This window comes from Nanorana parkeri, unplaced genomic scaffold, assembly GCF_000935625.1.
Source record: "Nanorana parkeri isolate BGI_ZX_2015 unplaced genomic scaffold, ASM93562v1 scaffold917, whole genome shotgun sequence".
Classification (NCBI taxonomy): domain Eukaryota; kingdom Metazoa; phylum Chordata; class Amphibia; order Anura; family Dicroglossidae; genus Nanorana; species Nanorana parkeri.
In genome coordinates this window covers 374,684-389,802 of record NW_017307185.1, presented here as the reverse complement: position 1 = coordinate 389,802, position 15,119 = coordinate 374,684, and the positions used below count along the sequence as shown (strand labels likewise).

Sequence of the window (15,119 nt, the reverse complement as noted above, 5' to 3'; positions counted from 1 at the left end):
CACTTTCAGTCCCTAGGACAAATAGAGAAGGTGAATCTCCCTCATGAGGGCAAATACATCAATAAAAACTTGTGGAGTGGAAATAGATCCCCTCTCTTTATCCAAAACTTAAAGTGAAGGTTTCAGTTGCACTTTGAGAGAAATTATAGATATTGACTACAAACTGTTGAAAGGAGTCAATTCATTAATGGCTAGATCGATTGTTTCTTGTGGTCTGCAGTCTTCTGTAGCAGAGAGCCCAGTGATATCATTCGTTCTTTGTAAAGTGCATGTTCTGTAAATGCTAACTTTACATAGCAAGGAGATCAGTGCACTTTAATCATTTCTTTAAAACCTCTATACAAACAACATCTTTTCAAGTCCATCGATCAGCCATGTCTGCATGCATCCCTCTCACACCTCCTTTTGCAGTACTCAGTGGTTTAAGGATAGCAAAAATGAATGCATTCCCAGCCCTTCTGCAGTTGTTACATTTCCTTACATAAATTTGTAGATAAATACTCCAAGAATTTGTTATGGCCCTTTCTCTGGGATCAAATCTTTTAAATTGCACTTTTACTATAATACGTTGCAAAGTGCAATGTTTCTGGAAATAATTTGGCGCTGCCCTCCGTAGAGATAATGCAGCCCCCTTGAAGGTTTAGTCCTCTTAATTTGGCGCACTGTTTAATCTGAGTTTGACATGGCTGTCATAGAAATGTTTTAAGGTGGACCCTAATGGTAACTGCGTTCTTAATCTTTGGCCCTATATATTTGTCTTTTTTGTTTTATTTAGGAACGAGATAGAGCATGGGATGAATACAGAGCTCTAGAAGGTGAACTGCATACAGTCAGAGAGACTTTGGAACGTGTCAGTCAGATTGGACATCCACAGGTATTTAATTTTGTGCATTACATAGTAACTATGAAACCTAAAGTCTAACTCCATCTTCAGTTTACATTCGACTACCTAGTGGATGCCCTCTTGCTGACAGTGTAGCACCTCAATGTTCACTCCTCACATCTTGCAAATGTATTATTTATCCTGTGGGCACAGACTAACAGTTGGATTGGCTGACATCTAGCTGCATCCAGCCCCTCCTTCTGTGCTCTGGCTGTTAGAGACTTCGCTCCTTTCATCCTCTGGTCTACAGCGGGTGACCTCCATCATGCCGCTGATGACACTAGGGGCACTAGTGCAGCAATCTGCATGCTAATTTAGCCCGTCCAGTAACACCCACTCACTGAAATTGAAACCTGCATTTTAGCAGCACACAGACAGCGCTTGGATAGCACGGCCAATCCTGAAAGATGGGTAATGTAATTCAGACATCTACATACAGCTCGGTAAACTCTCAAGAACCAGCTTACTATATAGATGCTGGCTGAGGGCTCTTGGGAGTTGCATTCTTGCAGGTGTCCCTTTTATAGAAAGAAGTTAAGTCACAACCAAGGATGTTTTTAGGTGTGTGACTATACAAAACATACACTTGCTATTTCTCTCATACGCTATCACTTATTGCTATACCCTAGTAGCTAAAAAAAGATGGAGATGTAGAAAAGCAGGAAAATAATAGATTGTGGTCTCATTATTTGCTGTTTGGAACAGGTCACATGATTTCTAATCACCACTAAGAGCCCTATGTATCAGTATGTTTTCACTAAGAACTAAAGTAGGGTATACATGATTTAGACTTTGGCATGAACGTTGTACACAACTTCGTTCGTCCTAGCAAATGAAACCACCATTATAAAGAAGTTATTTTACGTTTCAAGCGATAACCGCCAATCGTTTGCGGTGAATACCAATGTTTGAAATGTAAATGTAAATGTTCGATTGAGGGATGCAACAGTTTAAAAACACTTTCAGATCAGATGTTTTTTTAACCCACTTTGTGTTGTACTATAGGACCAGGCAGCAGCTCAGAGGGATCTTTGGATGATCAATGACACCATTTCAGGTCTCCGATTTAATAAGCCCAACTTCAATGTAATTCCTGATTCTTCAAGACACCCAGGTGAAGGTAGTTTAATTTCTTATGAATGTTAATCACCAATGCAACCGCAAAGGTTGTTACAATTTTTTTATAGTTCCCGTTTCTGGTCATTGAGGGTTTTTTCTGTATTAGGTTGTCATTTTAACTTTTTATGTTTTTGCTGCACTCTGTGTCAGTGTTTTGCTTCTGCTTCATACACTGTTTTATTCAAAGTCTAACAGCACTTTTGGTGGGAAAAATGAAACTTTTACTGGTTAGTTACTGCATACATAGTCACTTCCTATTCCTAAATGCTGACTGGGAGGGCTTACTTGGTAAAAAAAGATTATTAGTCCCAGTGTTTTAATAGGGAGAAGATGCTGGCAAAATTCAGCAGGAAATCATTTTTACAGGAAAATGCTATTACCAAATGCTACAGAATGTGCCCATGTTGCCATGGTTAATAGAAGCCTGATTTTTTTATTTTGTAGACAGTTAAAGTTTTTATCTTTGCTATCTACTTATTGCAGTATGTCCTAAAAAGACATGGGTATTAATCATAATAGTTTTTTTGTTTTTTATATATTTTTTTTTTTTTATGCTCAGCAGTAATCTTTTCTAATTGAACTCTGTATAGAGCTGTATGAAGCAGGGAAAGGTGGGGGAAGATGTAAAGCCAGCCATATATAGATTTCTCTCCTTTTAGCACAGTGGACTGAAAGTGAGAAATCACTTGATTCCCACAAACAGCATTGATGGAGAAGTCTCCCCTGCTGGCTATTTGTATTCTGACAGCCGGCGCCCACGGCTATCAAAATTCCCAACAAACCAACAATTTTCCACCTGGCTCCTTTTGATGTTTTAGTGCGTATGTCAAGACAGGTGGTGCCCATTCAGCTGTGTGTGTGCGCAATTTAGATTTGCCTGGAAACATGAACAGAAGTGCTTCACCTGCTGACTGAAAACCTGAAATATTAAATATTCAAGAGCAATATGTCATATATACCTGCTTAATTAAAGATAAATACAATTTTTTTTTTTTATCCTGGACAAAATAGCAAAAATATTTACAAAACAAATTAGCATTGCCTTTAAGTCACAAATCACATATCATACGTTTTAATTTTGGTGGTGTTAACGGTTTCCTTATTGTCTCATTGTTAATCCAGCTGTGATGGTGCCGCACAGTCCAGTCAGTGAGACACAGCCCACCTATCAGAGAAGTTTTCTGCACCATCATTCCGGGATGAATCCTCAGGGTCCAAGAGACAATCCCAGTGTAAGTTGGTATATCTTATCAATGTTCCAGTGGATGATAAACTGGGAGCAGGACAACTCAAGAAGCAAGTGGTTTCTACCATTCATGTTGACCTGTCCAGTTCTCGTGATCCCTAAAAAAGATGATGGTACCAAGCACTGCCAAGTTCAGTTTTTGTGGTATAAATGAACCCTGCTGCTTTTCCTCTTCCCCAAGTGTTTGTTTGCCGTAAATGCTTGTGACTGCAGCAGAGCAGCACTGCTCCTATGTTCATGGCCAAGAATTTGGACCAGTTTAAACAGCTGAAATGCCTTACTCCTCATGGAGTTACTTTTACATACCAGCAATAAATCCGCTTTTCTGCCTGTGAGAGTTTCAGCGTTGGGCAACCAAACTAATTAGGGGTATGGAGGACCAGAGCTACGAGACGAGGCTACTAAATTTAAACATGTTCACATTAGAGGTGAGGAGATTAAGGGGGGATATGATTTCCATGTACAAAATGTTTAATGGTGGTAGCAACATTAGCGATAAACTGTTTAAAATTAACTCCGTTACAAAAACTAGAGGCCATCACCTAAAATTGGTGGAAAAAAAATTCCAGCACAAGGGGCGAAAGGGGTTCTTCACAGTAAGATCAGTTAGGGTCTGGAACTCACTGCCACAGGCGGTGATTTCAGCAAATAATGTGGAATTGTTCAAGAAACTTTTGGACGATTTCTTAAGGGGCCGTAATATACAGGGGTACAGGTACTCCTAGAATGAGATCCTAATAGGTTGGACTTGATGGACTAATGTCTTTATTCAACCTCAAATACTATGTACTATGTAACTATGAATATCTCAAGCTGCAGGTAATGGGTTGTGTTATGACTACAGATATCAGATGGGTCCCCAGTTGGTTTTTTTAGGAGCACATACATTACAAAATGGTAGCTTTAGCACTCCTTATATTGTTGCGCAAAAATATGATATATGTTGAAATTCACCTTCTTAAGACTAGTCTAGTATTTTTGCGTGGGAGAGATCATGTGAGTTGAACATTGTTTTTCTGTGTTGAACCTTCAGGGTTCACCTCCATTACTTTGGTAAGAAGATGTACTAGTGTCTCGCTATATGAAAAAGAAGCCAGAGAGCATAAGTGATCAGCATGGTAGCTTTAGAGAAGAGTTTTCTGGTAATAGCCCTCTTGCAGGTGTGCCTTGGGGCAGCGCTCATACAGCCCTTCCAAAAGGAGAATTTGGTGTGTTGTGGGAGTTCGGCATAAGTGAGTGTGTCAAATGCTGGATAAAATATTAGCTGTTCTCCCATTACTAATAAAGGTATAGGTACTATAAGAATACCCACCACCATATTCGTTGCAGGCTCTAGGGATGGTATGACATGAAATCAAAACACTCACACAAAGGTTTAACATTTTATTATGAAGAGTTATTTAATGGTATTTGCAAACCTATAAGATCAATGCCACAATCATCAACACTGAAAAGCAGAGTAAAGAAACCCCATAGAAATTGACTCCCTTAACACGTGCAGTATTGTATTCAGCTGGCTTCTGTCATCACTTCTAGTACATTGAAAGGTCAAGGGTTACCTCTCCTATTTTATGACTTGGTAAAGCCCATTAGAGAGTATACGTAGCGATCATTCTCTACAGCTGCAGGGCCATTTGTTGGACAGTGGGACCCAAGTTAACACCTTTGTTCTCTGATTAGAAGAGTTTGTTTGCATGTAAATCTAATTAGGCCCAGGCCTATTGTTAATTAAGCAACACATCAAAAAATACCGGTACTTTTGTGTGACCTTCCAATACTAGGGACAATGATGGCTCAATTCTGGATTTATGAGAATGTGTAGCATATGCAAATAAAAACAAAACATAAAAATGACATCTTGCAGTACAATTAGGTATGTTTAGTGAATTAGGGAACTCTAAACTGTAAAACATATTGCTTGCATAATCAGACTAGATATTTCCTTTTAATAATTTTGTTTTGGTCTCTTAAAGGATTTTGACGCTATCCCACCCAGACCTCCTCTCCCTAAGGATCATCAGACAGGCAGTGAGGGAACAGAGGAGTCAAACAGAGGACCCCCAAGTAATCAGGTGAATTCACGTAAAATACCATAGTCTAAGCTATAAAAACATATACAGAAAGAAGGATTACATAAATGTAATGTTCCCATCAGCCTTTTATGGGGTTCTGAATGCCAGAGTCACAAATGAACTTCCTGATCATGTGATCCCTGTGACTAGCCTTCAGAGTGATCACATGATTTGGGAGCCTGTCGCATCGGCTCCTGATTTGTAAACAGTGACCAGGAGCTGTTGGTGACAGCTTGGTCACTGTGCTGGGAGTGCACGAGTGAGTGTGCTTTCAGCACAGAACAGCAAAGCCATTTGGTCGCATATATGCATTGCCCTGATGGGAAGGTGTTGAAGGACACTTTCTCTTTTAGGAAATATTTACTTTTTTAGTCCACCCTGCCTCCTAATAGTGGATCACCCATGGGTGAACACTTCTGAGACCTTCACTTTGTAACCTGCCCTGTTCTGAGCACCCTTTTCTTCAAAATCATACCAGCCTTGCCTGCCTGCATGCCATACGTGTAAGCTGTGATTTTCCTTCCATTCCTCCATGTACTTAATGTAAAGTACAGAGCAAAACGTAAAGTTGTCCTCTATGTGTACATTATTTTGTTACTTAAAAACTTTAATATACTTTTCATGAGTATCTATGTCTGGATGAATGTTATGTTGAATGTAATGGATACTTTCTACTGTTATAAAAAAATCATTTTTTTAAAGTCTTTATATATTCTTTTACAATGTTTTAATATCAGAATGAATATCGTCTCAGTGAACAGCAGGAATACCAGACAGCGCCACAATCAGGTGCATCTAATGGTGAGTGTTTTTCAGTGAACCCAGACCTAAGTGAAAATGAGAGGATTATTACATTTTATTTCCAACAAAAGCCCCCAAAATTCCTCAAAGTAGTAGTGGAGGTCCACTTTTCTCTGACCCTGTTCAGCTGCTGTTCTGATTTTCTGCCCCATACAACCTGACTTTCAGTGGTTCCTGAAGCACAATCTGCATCTCAGCAGAAAAAAAGCAACCAATCGACTGATATTGGGATAACTCTTCTGGAAATCATTCCATTATTACTGTCCAAGTGCAAAATCTTTTCAATTGTGAGTTTGTACAGAGTAATCGGACACATACGAACATTTGGAATTAAAGTTCTGAACTAATCTTTCAGTTGAAGTTGGCTAATCTGCTACAATGGCAAATGCAAGTTATATCTTTAAAGTCCATTTGAAGTTTCAGTCAACAAAATGTGTTGGACCCCTGTAGAAAGACTTAAAAAAATGTGATATAATTAACCTACTGGCACGGACCCACCCACCCCCAGCTGTTGTATGGTCTTTACAGCCCCGTAGTATGTAATGAGCACAACGCATGCAAATGGCGAGTGCGCATTGATCAGCACGGTCACCTGACAATGCTGACCAATGAGAAGTGCTTCATGCTTCCGGGACCTGGCCCCCGGCTCAGATGCACTTTAAACTGGGCGATTTAATTGAGCTTTAAACATAAAATTTGTTTGCCTAGTTTGTTGTATAGATATATGGTGTATTATTTATATATTGCTTTTATAGCCAAAATATATGTCCTTAAATACACATATTCTCATTGTCCTTTTTATAATCAGGTTTTTACAGTAATGTGTACACAGTTGTAATACTTTCTCCTTTTTCTTTTCTTTTTTTGTTTAGATGCTGCAGTGCTAAGTAAAGATGTAGATGCTCACCCCATGCAATTATCTTGCCCAGTGGCTATACCTGCAGGTCAAAAAATGACCTTCGAAACAAAGGTAGGTATGCATAACAAAAACAGAACAGTGCTGGTGATGTGCAGTAATTCATAGTAGCCAAGGCTCACCAGAACCTTTTCCGCTGCAGCCACTAAAGGGTCAACTTGACCATATTTTTCAGACCATTGTCATGATAGAAAGTCCGGGTGCACTATATGGGCAGCTTCCCGGCTGATGAATGCTATTTTTTCTCAAATATTTTCTAAAAATATTCAACATTCTTCTTGCCATCACTTTTGACTAAATTCCCTGTGCCCCTGTAGCTCAAACGCAAACCTCCACAGATTTCATGGTAGAGATGATGTCCTTCTCTTTATAAGCCTTGTTGACTCTTCAAATATACAGTAGTGTTTATGGTTGTGATGATAACGTTCAATGTTCATTTCATCATATCAAATAAGTTTTATTCCAGAGGTTTTGAAGCTGCTTTAGGTGCTGAGCATTGTACTTGCTATCCTGCAATAATGTTCATGGTCTCACTCAGTTCTGGGGAATGTGGTTGGATTGGAGGTGCCAAATATGTCAGTGGGCAAAGGCATCCTGCTGTGCACAGATCAATGGCTCTGAACCCAAAATGTGCCATAACATAACTGCAAATGTCAGGAGTGGCTGGTGCCCTGCCTTTGTCCACTGACGTATTTGGCACCTCCCATCCGACCACATTCCCTAGAACTGAGTGACACAGTATTGCAGGATAGTAATACAATTTTCAGATTTAGGATCAACCACCAGTATTGTTAAAATATATGCTTTATATATTCTAAATGGTACCTTAAGGCCAAACTGTCAAATAGCCTGAGAGGCCTGGAAGTACCTTAAAGTGCACTGTATATGTCAAAGTGTAACTTATGAGATGTGTCGGGAATCACGAGTGACACCCTAAGGAGCACTCAGTACTTAGTGTCGATTTTGACAAGTAATATTAATGTGGCAACCAGCATGGGAAAAATAGTTGGGAATGTTAGAAGAGAAGAAGTTAAGATGCACTTATGGGGGTTGCGATGAGCGACCACAAGATGTAAAACCTGTATTTTACTGTACTTTATTTTATTTCATTTGTTAAAAAGTTTATACCCCATGTGGGGGTGGCCGAAAAACGGAATAAAGTTTGTTTGAAAAATATATATATACATGCTACCTAAATAGCAGAAATTATATTTTATTTTCAGTCAGAAATTGTATTTTATTTCCATTTGTTAATCTTGTTCTTTTCAGGCTTCACCTCCTAATATGCCAGAAATGGGCACCGTTCGGAAGCAGAGAATGAGTGCTGAGGAGCAGCTGGAGCGAATGCGTAGGCATCAGGAAGCTCAGATCCATGAGAAGCCTAAACCCGGTGTGACTACACAGCGCCAAAATTCTCAGAGGTCCACAACAGGTCCAGTTGGTGGTCGGGTGAGTAGAAAATAGGGTCTACTAATGTGGCTTTGTGATTTTGTAGTATATGATTTTTTGTAGCATTAACCATTCTCAGAGAAGCTGTTCTAACTGCTGAGGACTGCAATTGAGCCAACAGCAGAGAATACTGTGGTCTTCCTTGGCCATTGCTGGTCCTGAGGGCATGTGTTTTCACTGCAAAGTGCTTTAACATATTTGTCTTGAATACCAGGCAATGATTTTATCGATTTGGCAATTATAACTATTTATACAAACTAAAATTGTGAAAGCCAAGAAACAATGCAACTTGACGTTGCATTCATTGCATTACCAGTCTGCCTGGACTGCTGAATCAGCAATACAGGAATAGGCTGATAACGCTATTGCTTTCATTATCCTAAGGATGTTTAGTTCATCCAAATTCTTTCCAGCTCAAAGTATCAGGCCTTAAAAGAGGCCTTTTTGTATACCAGAAACACATTGGCTACTCTTAAGGACAGAATAAATTGTTTCTGGGCTTAATACCCCAAGGACCAAGTTTATGGTCATGCCACATCAGAGAGCTTCTGGTTATATCTATGTGTACCGACTCTGCCTACTTACATTGACGGGTGTTTTGCCATAAACATTATGGTGGAATAAAAAAAAAAAAAAGCACACAAAAATAAGTATTGTGTTCTGGTCTTCCACCACAGCAGGGGTCTTATATGAAATAAAGTATCATTTTTACTGAGTTTTCCCAAGTTTACAACTGCAGTTAATGAGCTTTGCTTTCTTGAAACTGAAATTACTGTCACTGCTAATTGTTGCCTGTTCCCTTCTAGCAGCTGAGGTTGTCTTCCTCAGACACTTTCCCAACTGGAACAAGCTCTCAACAAGCGGAGAAGACCTCTGCAGAACAGAGAAAGCCGGCACTGGTGAGAGTGACTGCCTCATTCTACCCCAGCAGCGTGCCAACCGGAAAGCAAGGAAATAACATAAGAGCATTATCCCTTGATACGGCACAGGAGGACCCAACATACTGTCTTGTGATGGAACCTCAGGGAGAAAGTGTCACCTCTATAACAAGTCATGAGATCTCCCCAGTGGCTAAGGTGACGCCTCCGTTGAGAACAACCAGTAAGATTGTCACTGCTGCCTGCATGCAAATGAAAAAAGATATACCCGATGGAAACCATGACAAGGAAAGGGTAAGCATGTCTTGACACACACACACACACACACACACACACACACACACACATTGTATAATAATTTATTTATTTTTTCCTGTGATGTACTTGTCTAATTTTAAGTGCATCTCTTGTCCTTTTAAGCTGGGGTATCCTTTAAAGTTTTGTCTCTCCTCATTCAGTGTAATTCAGTGTACATGGTAAAATATCCACTCTGGAAATCTTAACTGGCGCTGCGTAGCCTTTGCATGTATACAGTCCCAGCCTAACATTGAACTTACTGCACGTGCATGCCACCACCTCATTCTCTGTATAGCTGGTCTGTACTCATGGCATTCAAGGTACTCATGGCATGACAGTAGATGCCGGGCTCCGCTAGAACTTTTTTCGAACGATAGCTGTGGGGCACGAGGCAGATCATCATAGTGAAGATCTATGGAACCCGGCTAAGGGTATTTTACTTTTTGGGTTACACTAAGTTGTGCAGAAGGAGAAGCTTTTAAAGGTCAACTTAACTTTTAACAGAGTGCACTTTTAAAAGACTGCTTGAGCAACAAAAATCTTCATAGCCCCCTATACCAAAGTGGCAAGTGCTTCTTTTTGCTGCATGGCCTGACAACAACTACCACAGCTCGGAACAAATTCAGTTTACATAGTCTGACAAATATTCTTGATAATGACAGGAAATGTAATCAATTATAATGGCAGTCCCCTATTGACACCAAATTTTACACTATTCCCACAATCTTGGAATCTCGCTTTTCTTGTTGCAACAAGTTAAGTCTTAGGATGGGTATAACGGGTCTATATTTTCCATTCAATATGTTCGCTGAACGAAAAAAAATAGAACAGATTCCTCCAACACTTGAGCGTTGATGAACGAATCCACCAGCGGCTGTCAGCCACAAGCTCCGTTTGGCTGAGAATTTTCCCACCTGATCGAGGGATGCTGGGTGGAAGGGTGTCGACAGCCTCACCCACTGTGCGAATTTTGGCCGGTTCATCAAGAACAGGACGAAATTCTCAGTGTATAACCTAGTTTAATCTCTCTCCTGCAATCTCAGTATCCATTAGACTAATGGAAGTACAATTACAGGCGGTGGAACACTGATGGTTATAGGTGAGTAGATCAGGCATAAAGATCTTTTCTCATTGGTAAGGTTCTTTCCAATATACTTTAAGGTATCACTTGTTAAAAATGGTCTTCTTTCCAACTCATTTAAAAAATAGCTATATACTGTATTTGCTGTAACTTCTCAAGTGTGAATAATTGAGTTCCTGACATGTCAAAATATACATACAGAGAAAATCTCTAGCTTTTATCATTAAAATGGAAGTGAATCCTTCAGTGAACAGTATGTAGCACAGCGATTTAAGCTTGATTATCACCAGTACACATTTTTTAAACTAGTCTCCCCCCTTCCCCATTAGTGTTTTAACTTTACAAAGCATTTCATTCACACACACACTAAAACCTGTTGTTTCCTGACAGGTAATCAATGCAAGTGTTACACATAGTCAATACTTGGCATGTACCTAAAAAAAATATATCTAATGCTAGGTTCACTTTAGGGTATTTGGTTAATTCAGTACTTTAACCTTGGTGAACTCTCTTCAATTCCAGGATTTGACATGGTTCTATATGTATGCCATTAGGAAGTGCTTCTACAAAACAGCTGACCTGCTACAGTAGCTTGTGCTGCAGGTATTATATATTGACTATGATTATTCAGAAAGAAAGATTGCTAGCACTTAAAGTGGCCTGTGATTTGGCTATGCAGGATAAGGCAATAGGTTAACTTGGCACCCCTTCCCACATCCCAGCTACACATTCAACTTTTATTTTAATCCCCTTTTACTCCATTCAGTTTTTTTGTGGCATGTTACAATATATGGAATGTTTCTGTTTCAGGAGAGATCAGGAATGAAGACAAACTCTGCCCTGCAGCCTAATCAGCAAAGAACTGCAGAGAAGATGAAGACCTCTGCTTCCAGTGCAAGGTAATGCTTTATCCACTCTAGTCCGGTGACAAAATAAGGCTGTATGTGTGATTTTTCTGTTCAGTATAGCTTAAATTCCCACTTGTAATTATTGCTTTGGTTTTTGGTGGTGTTTAAGATGGTTCTGTTACTTTGCATTTAATAGACAGTTACAGTCTCTTGTTAGCCTATGCTTGACCCATTTATGCTCCCCTTCACAGCACTTCACTCACAACAGAGCATAGTTGTTCTATTGGAGTCATCAAATTTGCCTAGTCCTTTGGGCATGTTAGCTTTTCCTAGAATTAAATGCTTGGTCCTTGGCGCCCAATTACTAGGCTTGAACAATGTCATCCAATGAAGAAGACATCAACATGTGCAAGTTCCAAAACCCTCCAACATGGAGCTTGCATAGGTTCTGACTACCATCTCTGACAGAGGAGTGGGAGCGTGGTGAAGGTGAGTATAAAAGTGGGTCTGCAAGTGGGCTTTAAAGAGACTCTCAGTTTGCCTTGAGTGTAGAAAGTAATGGTCTCCTAAATGCTTAAAACCCCACAAAGCAGCATGCACTTATTAGAATTCTGTTTACATGGTGTAAAGTGTAAGAGCCTGCATCTGCCTTGGTATCAGCTTCCTGTAATCTGCACTCAGAGTAGGAGAGTGTGGAGAAAAACTTTGAGCCAATCACATAGCCAATTAAATCATCTGATGGTGAACATGCTGACAGGAGTAAATTCAGGAGTTTTTGTAATGTGAGTGTTTGATTCCTCCCGTGGCTCATCCTTAAGTCATTGTTTGTTTTTTGAATGAATACATAATTAAATAGAAAGGTGTTTTTTTTTTTTTTGTGTGTGTTTTTTTTATGCAACTGGTATAAATACCTGAATTTGAAACCAGTCTGTAAGAGGGAGGACTGGCATTAGAGAGCAGAGCGATGTGTTCATCAGTCTGCTGCTTCTCCATTGTCCAGTCTCTGGCTTGGTGCAGCGAGGTGACCAAGCTTTATTGCATAATTGCAGTGGAGGAAAGACAGGTCTATAGGCTGGCTGTCCTATCTAAAAGGGGCTGTGTACCCCTCGGGACTGCTTGGACAGAAATGCAAATCTTTGGCAAATCGAACAGCTTCCATATATGTATTTCAGAGCGGTTTTAAATGTGGCCCTATAATAGCTTGTACATATTGTGTAGGGTTAAATGGTTGTCTCTTCATAATGCACAATGCTTTCATTTCCTCTTACTATTTTGAATGTGTTTTTCTTTTTCAGCCCTGCCACATCACCTGGGGGTTTCAGGCGACTTTCAGATGAGAGTTTTACCACCCCAGTAGAGGAGGAGAGGGAGCGTATTATGAACTTGTCCTACACTCTTGCTACAGAGGCCTCAGAGCGCAGCAAAATCATCACAGGTAGTTTGACTTTGGTATAGCACAACATGAAAGTAATGTAAAAACTAGTCCTTCAGCCTGGAAGAAATGTACAGTGGCAAATATCATGACCTTAGAACCCATCTGTCCTGTTTAATTGGAACTGGAGTTTTCAGCCCTGTTGGCTTTCTCTGGTTAAAAAAAAAAAAAATCTATATCAACTTAGTCAATACATATGTATTCTCCCTCTGAGTTTACATCTTGTGTACTTGTTCTGCTCCAAGCGTACCTGTTAATGGTTCACAGTGGAGACAGTCATTATGTGGGTTCAACAATTATCTCAAAACATACAATTATTCCCAACTATCCAGAAACATATGTTGTGGTTTGAGACTTTATTCCTCATGCCCCAGTAATTTAACAGATTTGGCCAATTTTTGACTATTCAAAGGAAAGGCTTTTTGCAGTGTATGGATGACGGGTACTCCTTTAAAACCATTTTATGAAACCCATAGCAAAGACCAATCTGTGAACACCAGACTAATTTTGTTTTTTATTTCTGTCATTGACCCAACTGGGGAGATTTTTTTTCCTCACTTCTTGTAATGTCTCTACAAGGAATGGTTTTTGTGTCCCTACTGAAGAGCTTTCCTACTACTTCTGTCCTGCCAGGAAGTGAGGCGTAATGTCCAAAATAGGGTCCCAGATAGCAATAAACACCTGACAGGATATAACAGGACAAATGTATAATCACATCCTACAAATCATGTTGGTATTAACTTTTGCATTTTGTGTTTTTTATTTTGTCTTCTCCAGCCCAAGCATTAGCTGAGGACTATGATGCAAACAGTGATGTCTCCTCTTCAGATGAAACCTATCCCTGGGACTTCATTATGCAAGATTCCAGTAGCAGCAAAACATCTGAAGCCAAGACTTGCCAGTTCAAAGCCACTTCCAATCCACACCAAGTAGAAAGAACCTCCACCAACATGGATGGAAACTCTGCAATCATCTCAGACCAGCAGAGTTCTGTTGGGGCTTCTAGTCCTGATACTGCCAAAGACAGGCCCAATAAGCGCCTTTTAGACAATCTTCATTATGAGAACTGGCCTGGTCATAAACATGATGGAAGCAAAGGTCACTTTCCAGCGAATAAACAGGACAGCAGTGCCCCAGCCAAGTGCAATGGACAGGTGGCCAAATATGATTTCCTTATAGAGGACATACATTATAATCCATTAAACATGAGTAAAGTCTCTGACTATTGTAAGGAGGAAAGAGAACCTATCCGGATCACACTTCTCCAGTCCAGCTTCTAAATTTGTATTAAGAGACCTTTGATCTTGTGAATAGACTGCAAAAGGGACGACATGTGAATTTCAGATGGACCTTGGAGTGCAAAGGATGTTGGGTTGTAGTTGGCACAGTTTATGTTGAACTGAAAAGCAGTATTTTGAAGGCTAATATGGAAAGTTGTATATGAAAGGGATATGTTGTAAAGAGTGTCTGAGGATGTAAATAGATGTGTATATAGGGAATTTTCAGAAGAGTTTAGGAGCTGATGGTGTAAAAATGTTGATAGAGATGAGGAATTGAAGAAAGTGCCATGGTAGATCAAGGAATGTGCTACTGAATGTAGAAAGGAGGGGAAAGAAAGCAAACGGCACTTGCCAAGTGTCAGAAAAAGTTTTCATGTCTACTAGTGGTAATGGAACCCTAGTATACGTAGTACCGAGTTGTGAATTTATTTTATAAGCTCCTATAGGGACTATTGCACTAACTGGAGTATTCTAGAGAAGTAAGAGCAACAAAATTGGAATTGTTGACCAATCGGATTCTTTTGTAAAATGTCACACCTGTCCAGAAAATTGACAGTACTGTTTGGCCGCTTTGGGAAACTCCTCTGTTTTTCCTTCCATTTGATTAACGAGAATAAGAAAAGGTCGGTATGTAGAAGGTGACACTGAAGCGGGCGCACTGAATGAAGAGCATTTTCCGTTCGTCCCTGAACATTTTTTCAGTTGATTAAACTGGCAGTGATAATTTAACTGTTTTAATTTAACTGTCAAGATTCCGTTTACTAAAAAGAAATCTTAAACACTCTGTTGTATAGAGTAAAAGGGTATGTTCCAATGT

The 15,119-nt window shown here is 39.8% G+C and overlaps 1 protein-coding gene across 1 annotated transcript in view; it reads left to right on the top strand.

Moving 5' to 3' along the window:
• Positions 1 to 14,898, top strand: part of PLEKHA4 (pleckstrin homology domain containing A4) — a 40,386-nt gene extending 25,488 nt beyond the window's left edge. The window contains exons 14-24 of the mRNA XM_018566096.1: positions 776 to 874; positions 1,889 to 1,997; positions 3,125 to 3,234; positions 5,222 to 5,320; positions 6,058 to 6,121; positions 6,994 to 7,091; positions 8,307 to 8,486; positions 9,296 to 9,658; positions 11,553 to 11,641; positions 12,886 to 13,025; positions 13,800 to 14,898. Of these exons, the coding sequence (XP_018421598.1) occupies positions 776 to 874; positions 1,889 to 1,997; positions 3,125 to 3,234; positions 5,222 to 5,320; positions 6,058 to 6,121; positions 6,994 to 7,091; positions 8,307 to 8,486; positions 9,296 to 9,658; positions 11,553 to 11,641; positions 12,886 to 13,025; positions 13,800 to 14,302 (1,854 nt within the window). The 3' untranslated portion in view covers positions 14,303 to 14,898. The remainder of the gene's footprint in view (positions 1 to 775; positions 875 to 1,888; positions 1,998 to 3,124; positions 3,235 to 5,221; positions 5,321 to 6,057; positions 6,122 to 6,993; positions 7,092 to 8,306; positions 8,487 to 9,295; positions 9,659 to 11,552; positions 11,642 to 12,885; positions 13,026 to 13,799) is intronic.
• Positions 14,899 to 15,119: the final 221 nt, after the last annotated feature.